The sequence below is a fragment of the Ammospiza caudacuta genome, chromosome 7 (genome assembly GCF_027887145.1).
Source record: "Ammospiza caudacuta isolate bAmmCau1 chromosome 7, bAmmCau1.pri, whole genome shotgun sequence".
NCBI lineage: Eukaryota > Metazoa > Chordata > Aves > Passeriformes > Passerellidae > Ammospiza > Ammospiza caudacuta.
In genome coordinates, this window is record NC_080599.1 from 915101 (window position 1) to 927949 (window position 12849).

At 49.8% G+C, this 12849-nt stretch overlaps 1 protein-coding gene and 1 pseudogene across 1 annotated transcript in view; one reads left to right on the forward strand and one right to left on the reverse strand.

Annotated features, from left to right (window-relative positions):
• Positions 1-6202, forward strand: part of LOC131559794 (zinc finger protein 883-like) — a 123094-nt gene extending 116892 nt beyond the window's left edge. The window contains exon 4 of the mRNA XM_058808272.1: positions 5784-6202. Coding sequence (XP_058664255.1) covers positions 5784-6202 — 419 coding nt within the window. The remainder of the gene's footprint in view (positions 1-5783) is intronic.
• LOC131560141 (zinc finger protein 850-like) overlaps positions 1-12849 on the reverse strand; it is an 886257-nt pseudogene that overhangs the window by 588567 nt on the left and 284841 nt on the right.

A 12849-nucleotide genomic window follows, 5' to 3' on the forward strand; every position in this document is an offset into this window, starting at 1 on the left:
CTGTGAAGAAAAAAAAAGTGTTTTTATTTAAAAATTATAGCAAAAGAATGGAGAAGAAGAACCTCTACTCTTTATTGGATGCAGTGGAGAATATAGTAACTGAAGATAAGGAAAAGGCTGAGCTACTTAACACCTTGTTTGCATCAATTTTCAATATTAGGATAGGTTTACCTCAGGACAAGTGTTCTCCTGAGCTTGTAGATGGGCACAGGGAGCAGAACAGGCCCTGGAATCCAGGAGGAAGCAGTTGCTGACCTGCTGAGCCACTCAGATACTCACAGTTGTATAGGATCAGATGGGATCCATCCTAGGGGGATGAGAGAGCTGTGGATGAGCTCCCCAAGCTGCTCTCCATCATTTACCATCAGTGCTGGCTCAGCAGGGAGGTCCCAGAGGACTGGAGGTGCCAGTGTGCGCCCATCCCCAAGAAGGGCTGGAAGGAGGATCTGGGGAACTCCAGGCCTGTCAGCCTGACCTGGGTGCCCGGCAAGGTTATGGAACAGATCACCTTGAGTGCCATCACAGGGCGCCCACAGGATGGCCGAGGGATCAGAGCCAGCCAGAGGGGATTTAGGGATGGCAGGTCCTGCCTGACCAACCTGGTCTCCTTTTATGACCAGGTGACCCACCTGTGGATGCAGGAAAGGCTGTGGATGTTGTGTACCTGGAATTCAGCAAAGCCTTTGACTCTGTCTCTGACAGCATTCCCTGGAAAAGCTGCAGCCCACAGCTTGGGCAGGTTCCCTCCTCGCTGGGAGATTTAAGAGCTGGCTGGAGGCTGGGCCCAGAGAGTGGTGGGGATGGTGCTGCACCCAGCTGGTATCCAGGCACTGGTGCTGTTCCCCAGGGATCTGTGTTGGGCCCAGTCCTGTTTAATATATTCACTGGTGATCTGGGTGAGGGGATCGAGTCCACCATTCACAAATTGCAGATGACACCAAGCTGGGTGTAAGTGTGGATCTGTTGGAGGGCAGCACAGGAAGACACAGCCTTAAGCTGCACTAGGGGAGGTTCAGGCTGGACAATAGGAGGAAGTTCTTCACAGAAAGGGTGAGTGGGAACTGGAATGGGCTGGCCAGGGGGGAGGTGGCAGAGTCACTGTCCATCTCCAGAGGTACTTAGTGGCATGGTCTGGGTGACAAGGCAGTATGAGGGCATTGGTTGGGCTTGATGATCCCAAAGGTCTTTTCCAGCCTATTTGATTATGTCATTCTCTGATGATTGGGACACTCTGGGGCTATTGTGACACTGCAGGGCCTCATGGAACCAAGGGGACATTTGACACTGCAAGACCTTGTGTAACCAAGGGGTTTCACCATTTTGCCACTGCAAAACCAAGGAGACCATTGGGAGACTCCAGGGCCCAGTGGATCCAAGGGGCCGTTCTGACACTGTGAGGCCTCACGGAACCAAGGGGCCACTGTGACACGATGGGGCCTCAAGGAATCTGAAAGAATGTTGTGACACTGTGTGGCCTTGTGGAAACAAGGAGTCCAGTGTGACACTGAGGGGAGTTGTGGAAACACAGGGACCATTGTGACAGTGTGGGACCTCATTTGACCATGGGGCCATTGTGACACTCTGGGGCCTCATGGAACCAAGGGGCCACTGTGAAACTGCAGCACCAATGAGAACATTGTGACACTGTGAAGCCCCTGGAACCAAGGAGTCCATTGTCACATTTTGGGGCCGATGGAATGAAGGAGACCAGTGTGACAGTGCAGGGCCTGGTGTAACCAAGAGGCCATTGTGACACTGAGGGCCCCCTTGGAACCAAGGATATCTTTGCAGAAGACACCACAGTGGGTATGAGTATTGATCTGCTGGAGGGTAGGAGGGCTCTGCACAGGGCCGTGGACAACCTGAATCCTGGGGATGAATCCAAGGAGGTGAGGTTTGACAAGTCCAAGTGCTGGGTCCTGCACTTTGGCCACAACAACCCCTGCAGTGCTTCTGGCTGGGGACAGAGTGGCTGGACAGCAGCCAGGCAGAAAGGGACCTGCAGGGACTGATGGACAGCAGCCTGGACACGAGGCAGCCAGCCTGCCCAGGTGGCCAACAAGACCAATGGCTCTTGGCCTGGATCAGGAATGGTGTGGCCAGCAGGACCAAAGCTGATGTACTCAGCACTGATCTTCCCCCAGCTCTGCACACAGACATTGCTACTTCAGCTCCAGAAAAGAAAACAAAAGAGGATCACTGCAGAAAACTTTGCTGGGAGATCCTTTAGCTCCTTTAAAGACACCAAGAGCACAGCCCCTCATTGACACAGTCTGTGGGCACGGGAAGGTGTAGAGAAACAAAATGAGAAATGGCACAAACAATGCTTTTACTTTGTGGACAATAATAAAAACTAAAACCCAGGGAAAAAAAGAACAAATCCAAAAGAGCTATCAAAGATTATTTATATTACAGATTACTTATATTACAAATTATTTATATTTCTTGGCCTGTCCCGGCTGCAGCCCCAGCACTGCCACCCCCAGGGCTGTGCCCGGCCCCAATAGCACTCAGGCCCTACAGCAACACCAGGGCCACCAGGGCAGCGGGGCAGGGCCACGGCAGCAGCACTGGCAACTGCTGGGCCAGCCCTGATCTGCCCCCAGCTCTGCACACAGACATTGCAGCTGCAGCTCCAGAGAAGGCAGCAAAAGGGCATCTCTGCAGAAAACCTTGCTGGGAGATCCTTTAGTTCCTTTAAAAGCTACCGAGAGCACAGCCCCTCATTGACACAGTCTGTGGCCACAGGGAAGATGGAGAGAAACAAAATGAGAAATGGCACAAACAATGACATTTATCTGTGGACAATATGAAAGAAGTAAAGCAAAAGAAAAAAAATCCACAAACAAAGAAACAGGAAGTATCAAAGATGACTTTTATTATAAATGATTTGCAGAAATTGGCCAGCAGTTTAATGTTTCTGAAACCATCCAGTCATCAGTGTCCTCACTGCAGCCTTAAGCTCCTGGTTCCTCAGGCTGTAGATGAGGGGGTTCAGGGTGGAGGCATCACTGAGTACAGAAGTGAAAGGGCCAGATCCAGAGATGGGGAGGAGATGGAGGGGGGCTTCAAGTAGGAAAATATGCCAGTAATGACCAACAGTGAGAGTATGGCCGGGTGAGGGAGGCAGGTGGAAAAGGCTTTGTGCCATCCCTGCTCAGAGGGGATCCCCAGCACAGCCCTGAAGATCTGCACATTGGAGAAAACAATGAATACAAAACAACCAAATACTAAACACATACTGACAGCAAGAATTCCAAGTTCCCTGAGGTGGGAATTTAAACCGGAGAGTTTGAGAATCGGGGGAATTTCACAGAAGAATTGGCCCAGGGCATTGCCATGGCAGAGGGGCAGGGAAAATGTATTGGCTGTGTGCATGAGAGCATTGAGAAAGGCACTGGCCCAGGCAGCTGCTGCCATGTGGGCAAAAGCTCTGCTGCCCAGGAGGGTCCCGTAGTGCAGGGGTTTGCAGATGGACACGTAGCGGTCATAGCACATGACGGTCAGGAGAGAATATTCTGCTGACATAAAGAAGAGAAAGAAGAATACCTGAGTAACACATCCTGTAGCAATTTCAAGTACTGAGCTCTTTAATTTTGTTTTTTTCTACATGCTCTAGTGGCCCCCTTAAACACTACCTGCGGGACCTGACCCTCCTTCCAAAGATGATACCTCCTCTTTTTATTCTTAAGTTCCTCCAAAATCCTCTTACCCATCCAGGCTGGGCATTTACCTCATCAACTCGTCTTTTGGCACACAGGGAGAGTCTGTTCCTGTGCCCTCAAGATCTCTGTTTTGAAGCATGCCCACCCTTCCTGAACTCCTTTGTTTTTAAGGGCTGCTTCCCAAGGAACTCTCTGAATAAGTGTCCTGAATAGACCAAAGTCTGCCCTATGGGAAGTCCAATGTAAAAGTCTTATTGATGTTCATCCTGATTTCAACAAATTTTGGGAGCTCTATAATTTCATTATCACTGTTCCCCAAGTGACCTCCAACCACCACATCTCCCCCCAGACCATCTCTGCTTGCAAACAACAGATCTAACACAGTCCCTCCCCTGCTGGGCTTACCCATCAGCTGTGACAAAAAATTGTTCTCCAAACCCTCTAAAAATTTCCTGGACTGCCTTTTTTCAGCTGTATTGAGTTCCCAGCAGATGTCTAGCAGGTTGAAGTTGCCTACAAGAACAAGGGCTGATGATCCAGAAACATTCTCTAGCTGTTTATAGAATGAGTTGTCCAGCTCTTCTTCCTGGTTGGGTGGACAATAACAGACTCCCAGTAGGATGTCAGCCTTGTTGGCCTTCCCTCTAATTGTCACCCACAGGTATTCAGCTTCATCATCGTTAGTTTCAATACCTGTGGTGTCCAAAGCCTCTCTAATATAAAGGGCCACCCTTCCACCCCTTCTCCCTTTCCTGTCTCTCCTGAAGAGCTTGTAGCCATCCAGTGCAGTGCTCCAGCCATGTAAGTCATCCCACCACATTTCCCTGATGGCAATTACATCACAGCTCTGCTGTTGGACCATGGCTTCCCAACTCTTCTTGTTTGTAACCCATGCTGCATACACTGGTATACATCCACCCCAGCTGGGCTGATTTCACTCCTAACTCAGGCTTACCACTCTTGTGCCTGCTTCCAGACAGCCCAGCTGCATCCCCTTCCCCCTTCAAACCTAGTTTAAAGTTCTGTCAAGTTCTGCCAGTTCATGAGCTAAAAAGCTTCCATCCTTAACTGAGAGATGGAGCCCATCTGGTTCCAGCAGGCCAGGCGCTATAAAAGTTGCCCCGTGATCGAAGAATGCAAAATTCTGTCCATGACACCAACCCTTGAGCCACTGCCTTAGGTTGGAATTGGGTGTGTGTATTCTATTCCTATCTGTGGAGCAGTTATCATCTGTTAATTGGGCAGTTTACATTGTATCTTCAACAACTAATCCTCCCACCAGGGCAATATCTTCTGTTAATGGGCCACTGAGTCTCATTGCATGACTGATAAAATTACATTATCCCACTGCGAGAAGCTCCACCCACAGTGAGGAGCCAAGCATTCCTCCTGGATATAATCTGAGATTTCGAACACCACAGTGACTCTTTTCCTACTGGATTCCTAGAGGAGCAGCTTTCTTCTCCACTGGATTCCCAGAGGAAGATCAGGCCCATCTACACCACCACTGGACCTTCAGAGGAAGACTACACCCTTCTACAAGATCACTGCTCAAACAAAAGCACATCTGTCAATCAAGGAGTACTGAAGCCACACTTTAATGGAACTGCTACCAACACCCTGACCCACAGGGTGTCAGGTCATATTTTGACCCTGCCAGTGGGTTTTTTTGTACTATTGCACTTCTATTTTTAATTTTCGTACTTAAGAACTGTTAATCCAATTCTCATATCTTTGCCTGAGAGCACCTTAATTTCAAAATTATAATAATTCCGAGGAGAAGGTTTTTCCAGTTTCCATTTCAAGGGTGGCTCGTGCCTTCCTTAGTGGACGCCTGTCTTTTCAAACTGACACAATGCCCTGGGAAACTCAGGCAGGTGAGGAGGAAGTCAGTGCCCCTTTCCCCCTCTCTCCTGCTCCATTTCCCAGCCCAGCATGGCCCCTGGCTGCAGGACAACCCTGCTGCCAACCCCGTCCTTCTGGGGATGCACTGGGGGGATCTCCTTCCCCTTCCCTCTGGCATGGAGGCAAATCCCATCCTCTCCTTGTCCTTCCTCCCCCAGACAAGGAGGATGGAAACCAGGGAGGACAAATCTCCGTGGCAGAACCTTGTGGAAGAGAAGCCCTACAAGTGCTTGGAGTGTGGGAAGAGCTTCAGGAAGAGCTTATACCTGATCAGCCACCAGATGATCCACACTGGTGAATGGCCCTACAAGTGTGAGGAGTGTGGGAAGGGCTTCAGCTACAGATCCAACCTTGTGACCCACCAACACATCCACACTGGAGAGAGGCCCTATGAGTGCCCCAAGTGTCAGGAGAGGTTTCAGACCAGCTCAAATCTCCTCCTCTACCAGCAGATTCACACCAATGAGAGGCCCTTTCACTGCCCTGACTTCAGGAAGGGCTTCAAGCACAAGTCTCACCTCACCACCCACCGGCACATCCACACTTGGGAGAGGTCCTATGAGTGTCCCCAGTGTGGAAAGAGTTTGTCCATGAGCTCTCACTTGACCAGACACCAATGGAATCACCAGTAAGGGAAGCCCTGCAAAGGCCCCAATTGCAGGAAGAGCTCTGTGCCCTGCTCCAGCTCCATCTTCCATAGGAGGATCCATGTTGGGCAGAGCCCTGGTGACCTGCATTCAGTGATCTCTGCTGGGAGGACACAAGGCTGGTTATCCTTTTGGTTTTGCCCCAATTTCCTCTTGATTTTTCTTTATCACTTAAAAACACCTAAAAAAGGACTAAAAACAAAGAAATTTATCAAAGATGTTGAAAGTTCCATCAGTTCACAGTTACTTGAGCAGGAATTTATGGTTTTGGGACACATTCTGGAAGATTTGTGGAGTCTTGGGGGACTTCAGGAAGTGTTCTCCATATCTTTGCACTCCCAACTACAGATGGATTGATCTGTCACCTCAAAATGACTCAGTCCCACTGAAAACACCTCAATCTTACCCTCAAGGGGCTCAATCCCATTACAAATTGCCTTGTTCAGACCTCAAAAAAACTCAGTCCCATGCTCAAATTACTCAATTCCACAGCCTCCAGGGTGAGATGGGATTGGATACAGACTGGGTGAAGTGGGATCCAAATTTGATGGTGTGGGATGGGGATTGTGGGGGGCTGCGTGTGTGGGATGTATTTTGATAGTAAATAAAACTTTCAGAACTATTGGTTTCTGTCCCATTCATTTTCCATCAGTTCCAGTTCTGTTTTTCAGAGTGCGAGCTTCTAGGCTGATTTGGTTTGTCCTCCTTTCTTCTCTCCTGCCTTTCTTTGCTTGATCTGCTTCTCTCTCAGTGTCTCCCTCGACCCAGGGAAGCTCCCACCAAAGACCTTGCCCTGATTTAATTCCCAATCCAGGAGCTACAACAACCATGGGTGAAGTTATGAAGGCTGGCAGTGAAATGTCACTCTAAGATCTTGCTCCACTTGGCTTTTGGCTCCTTCTTAGGAGCTTTGCCTTCAGAGACAGGAACATCTTTTCCTGTCTGGGAACTGGAATCCCAGCCCCTGGGAGTGTGTGCCATGGATCCCAGAAGGGAATTCCTGAGGCTCCCAGGGTGCTGCTCTTGCCATGCCTCCCAAGGAGCTGTGCAGGGCCCGGGGACAAGGTCCAGTAGCTCTGTTGGTTCTGCAGTGCCACAACAGCCCCTGGTTCCATGAGTTTCCCTACTGCCAACAGTGGTTCCTTGGTTTCCATGATGCCCTGCTGTGTCACCATGGATATTTGGTGCCATGAAGTTCTTCAGTGTCACAATGGCCTCCCTTGCTCCATGAGCTTCCAGTGTCACAATGGACTCCTTGGATGGGCAGTGTCACCATGGACAATTGCCTCCATGCTGCCTCACTGGGTCACCATGGACTCCTTGGTTCCATGAGGTTCTGGAGGTGTCTCCATGGACTCCTTGGATCCACAGTGTCACTGGATCCACGTGGCCCTGCTGTATCACCATGGCCCCTTGGTTCCATGTCACCCCAGGGTCACAATTGGCTCCTTGCTTCCACGTCACCCCCTTAGTGCCAAAATGGCCCCTTTGTTCATGAGGAACACAAAAGTTTTGTAAAAACATTGAGTAAATCCTGCTGAACACACCTGGGAACATCTGTTTGCATTCAAGAGAGAGGTTAAAGGTGAGGATGGCACCAGCAGCTTCCATCTGCAACAGAGATCCAGGGAAAGGACAGGGACAGAGAATTCAGCTGCAAGACTCAGCGAATTCTGCTCCCAGAGATCATTTCTACTCACACTGTCCCTTGTAGAAAGGTGACACCATTCCAGGCAGCCTGGACTGAGCAGGTGGTTCCTGCGTGGGGTTTTTTGTTTAGGAAACCTGCTCAGGCTTTTCCATTCCATCCTTCCACACAGGAAAACTTCCCCTGTGCCTGTGTGCAGGCAGAGCCCTGAGGAGAACAGGTGGGACATGGTGCAATGGTCTGGGACATGGAGCTGCGGAGCTCAGGGGACAAGGTTCTGCTGCAGGGCACAGGGATGTCAGTGCCAGGTGAGCGATGTCAGACATGATGAGGCTGGGGGTGAGGAGCAGCTTGTCCAAACAGTGTCAGCCCTCAAGGGGCTCATTCTTTTCCATGCCCAGACCTCCTAAGGAGACATTCAGCATCAAGATCACCTGGGGAATGCTTCTATCAGCTCTTCTCTGAACTGAAAAATAAAAAATATTGCCTGGAGTAAACAAGAAAAGTCATGAGGTGCACTTTGAAATCTTCCTCCTTAAAAGAAATCCAAACTGACTCCAGCCAGCTGCACAAGCCCTGGACACTTGGAGGACAATTGAAGGAAGAGAAAGAGCCTCCAAGGGTTTCAGTATTTTGATGATCCCCACGGTGGGTTTGGGCCTTATTCCAGGACCCTAAAGCACTGAGAGAAGGCTGAAGAAGCTGCTCAAGGAGTCAGCAACAAAACTCCAAGTCCCTTGGAGCATCACTGGGCCCTACTGAGGGCAGGGACTGACAAAGGCTCCCCAGGGACTGTGGAGAGCAGATCCTTGAGGCCAGGATTGCAGGGAGCCAAGGACTCTGAGCAGGGAACTGCAATGCTGAGCAAGACCTGGGCTGGTTGGGGGAAGCAGAAAGGCCAAGCCCTGAGCCCAGCCTGGGACAGCAGGGCCTGTCCATCACAGGTGGCTCGGGGCTGTTTGTGGGCCAGGGGCATGTGAGGGGCAGCAAGGAAAAATGTCATAAAACTGTGTGACACTCCAGATCCTCATGGAACCAAGGGACCAGTCGGACACTGTGGGAGATTGTGGAACCAAGGGGATCATTGTGGCACTGTTGGGGCCCATGGAACCAAGGCACCCAGTGTGACACTGTGGGGCCTCATGGGAACAAGAGGCCATTGTGAGCCTGCAGGGCTGGAACACCCCAGAACACTGAAATGCTGGGGGTAACAAAGGTTCCTTGACTTGTGTTTGGTGCACAGGAGAAACACCAAGCAGATGTTGTCAACATGGGCAGATGCAATATTCTTGGTAGGAAGGGAGCCTCAAGGATCATCAAGTCCAGCTCTTAAGTGAATGGCCCACACAGGTATTGAACCCACAGCCTCAGTGATACCAGCACCATGCTCCAATCAACTGGGCTAAGAGGTCAAAATGACACAAAATTTTACAGGCAAAATACAGGCAGTCAAGGAACTTTGGCAAAGGGTTTAATACAACACCCACTTCAACATAAACCTCTTATCATAGCATTAATTTCATTGCCTTAGCCCATTTAACCTGAAAACTGTTAACCCTTAAGATATTAAGTTACACAAAAAATGTCCCAGGTAAGTAGCATTAGAAGGAGAAGAAATAAAGAACAACAGAAAGACAGAAGATCTATAGAAAGACATGCACATAGGTACCAACCACTCTGGTTCCAGCCTCAACAGCAAAAGAACCCCAGGGGGAGGCGAATCCAGACCATGGGCTGGCCTCGTGCTCTGGCTTTTAATCCCCTGGGCCTTCACGGGCCGTCCCTGGGGTGGGACTGCCAGTTGCTTGCCCAACCAGAGCCAGGGTAGCACCAGCTGCTACTGTGTGATTGATTAAGAGCTGGGCCAATCGGACGTGGGTCAGGATACCCCCTGCTGTGTGATTGACAGCTCTGCCAGGCCAGGGGCTCTGTCCCACCATAAACCAAGGCCTGACCCGGCCATGGCCCCACACGGGCATTCTGAGCATCCCAAGGTGTCTCAGGACATCGATCTCATCCAGCCTCTGACAGGGACCACGGTGACACTATGGAACCTCATGGAGCCATGGGTCACTTGCGACAATGGAGATCCAAGGACACTATGGTGTGAGTATGGAACCTCATGGAATCAAGGAGACCACTGTGCAACTCAGGAGCCCTATAGAAGCAAGGGTCAATGTTTAAACAGTTGGGCCTACATAAAAAAGGAGCCATTGTGACACAAGGGTCCACATGAAGCCAAAGGACCCTTGTGACTCTGTGGGGGCCCATGAAACCAAGAAGCCATTGTGACCTTGCAAGACCTCATGGAATCAGAGAACACTGTGTCAGGGTGGGGACCCATGAAATCAGTGGAACATGGAACAAGTATGCCTGGTTTGGACTCCTGGGGGCTGAATTTGATACTTCAAGTGCCACTTCCCATCTGATTGTGAAGCACTAGGGCTCCGTGCTTTCCTTCCTATGGGAAAGAACTCTTTTTCTTGTCTAGTCACCCATGGCTAAAACTGGGATTCTGCATCTAAAATTCTCTATATCCAAGGGTTACTCCCAGACAAAATCTCCTCGTACAATCAAATCTGGCTAGGCTTGGCCTCTGGTGACTGCCTTTCATCTGCCCCTGCACCACTGGGGCTCACTTGTTTCCTTCCTATGGAAAACACTGTGACATTGCAGGGCATTGTGGAACCAGTAGGCCATGGTGACAGTGCAGGCCCTTGTGGAACCTGTTACACTGTAGGAACTTGTGGAACCAAGGGGAAAATTGTACCCTGCAGGGTACCATGGATCCAAGGGGCCACTGTGACCACTGTGGGACTTCGTGGAACCAAGGACATCTTTGTGGCTCTGTTGAGCTCCATGGTCCCAAAGGGCCAGTACGAAGCAGCAGGGCTTTGTGGAAACAAGAGGCCATTGCTGCATTTCAGGGCCCCGTGGAGCCAAAGGGCCATTGTGATCCTGCAGGGCACCATGGATCCATGGAGACCATTGTGGCATTGCAAGGTCCCATGGAATGATGGAGACCCATTGTGACTCTGTGAGGCCCCATGGAACCAAAGGGCCATTGTGACCCTGCAGGGCCTCATGGATGGAAGGGGCCATTGTGACATTATGGGAACTTGTGGAACCAAGGGGATCATTTTTGCTCTACTGGCCCCAATGGAACCAAGAGCCATGATGACACAGAGGGACTTCATGGAACCCAAAGACCATTAGGACACTGTGGGGACTTGTGGAACCATGGAGACCATTAAGATCCTTGTGTAACCATTAAGGACGTGTGTAACTAAGGGGACATTATGACACCTTGGAGCATCATGGAAGCAAGGAGCTGCTGTGACACTGCAGGGCCCCTGTGGAAACAGAGAACACAAAATAGGTGTGGCTGCCTTGGTCTCCCAGGGGTCACCTGACAGATCTGGCTGACCTTGAAATGTGGAAGGCCACTCCCATCTGCCCCTGAAACACTGGGGCTCTGGGCTTTCCTTTGTATGGAAAAGAACTTTCCATCTTTTTCAGGTATCCACAGCCAAAATTAGGATTCCACCTCCAAATTTCTGTGTATCCAAGGATTGCTGGAAGACAAAAGCTGCCAGGACAGACAGGTCTGGCTGGTCTTTGTTTCCTGAGTTCCAGGACTCACCTGTTTTCCAAACACTGGAAAGGGCTCTGTGCTTTTCTTTGTATGGAAAAAATCATCCTTCTCCAGGCAAATATGTCTGAAATTAGGATTCCACATTCATAATTTTGAATATCCAAGGGTTGCTCCAAGCAAACATGCCAGGACAGACAGGTCAGGCTTGCCTTGACCTCTTGTTGTTGCTGTTTGTCAGCTGCTGAAACATGGGGGCTCCATGCTTTATTTCTTATGGAGACCAATGTGACACTTGGCAGTCTTGTGAAATGAAGGAACCATTGTGGCACTGTTGAGCACCATGGGTCCAAAGGACCATTGTGACACTGTGGAGCCTTGTGGAACCAAGGACATCATTGTGGCTCTGTTGGGCCGCATGGACCCAAGGGGCCAGTGCAAATCAGAGAGTTAGCCCAGCTGTAACTCAGAGTCAGCCAGATTTTACCCCAAAAGAATTAGGCATGAGTTTCAAGCCCTGGGAATCCTTTGTTTAACTTAGGGTGAGCTTGAGAGTTTCCCCATAAGCCTTTAGTGTTGCTATGCTAACTTGTCCAAGTTCTCCTCCCCTATTGGTTACTTGTTTCCCCTATACGGTTATTGTTCTAGAGTGTTCTACCCCCAGGTGTACATGTTGTTGCTTCCCCTTTTCTCAGGTCTTTGGATCCTGCCCCTTGTACTGTGCTCGACTTCTCCATGTTTATTGTTTCTCTCCCTATTACTAAAGTTCCTTTTGGGCAATACCATCAAACCCACTTCTTTCATTTTCGCCACCCTCACCCTGAAGTCAGGACAACCAAAGAAGTTTGTCGCAGCAATCCTCACTGTGACATTTGGCACCCAAACAGGGACCATGACATTCAGGGCTCCCTGTCAATCACATCAGCTGCGATTAGCTGATGGATAGGCCAGCGCTCCCCGGGATTTTGGATTGTGCCAGGCCCAGCAGATTCATCGTTGCTTCAAGGGACCTTGGCCAGGATCGGCGGGAACGATAACGGTTTCACCTGCATAGGATTGCAGGTGGGTTTAGGGAAATGCAAGACATTTATTGCCCATTTTGCCACTGTGTTTTTACAATATGCACCCAAGTTCCATAATTGATTTGGGGTCTTCGGTGGCTGTTCCCCCTAAGGTGGACACTAGATGTCCAAAGTAGAAAGGAGCTTATATGGATGCTTTAAGTTTATTCTCGCTGATCATGGCAAAATATTTTCAAAGAACGAATTAAAATCATGAGGTGGATCATTAAAAATTTTCCAGATGCCCCTGGTGATGAAATCCATACTACCGAATTTTGGGACCCAGTGGGAGTTAAATTGTAAAACATTTAGATCCAAAGAGACCCCATCA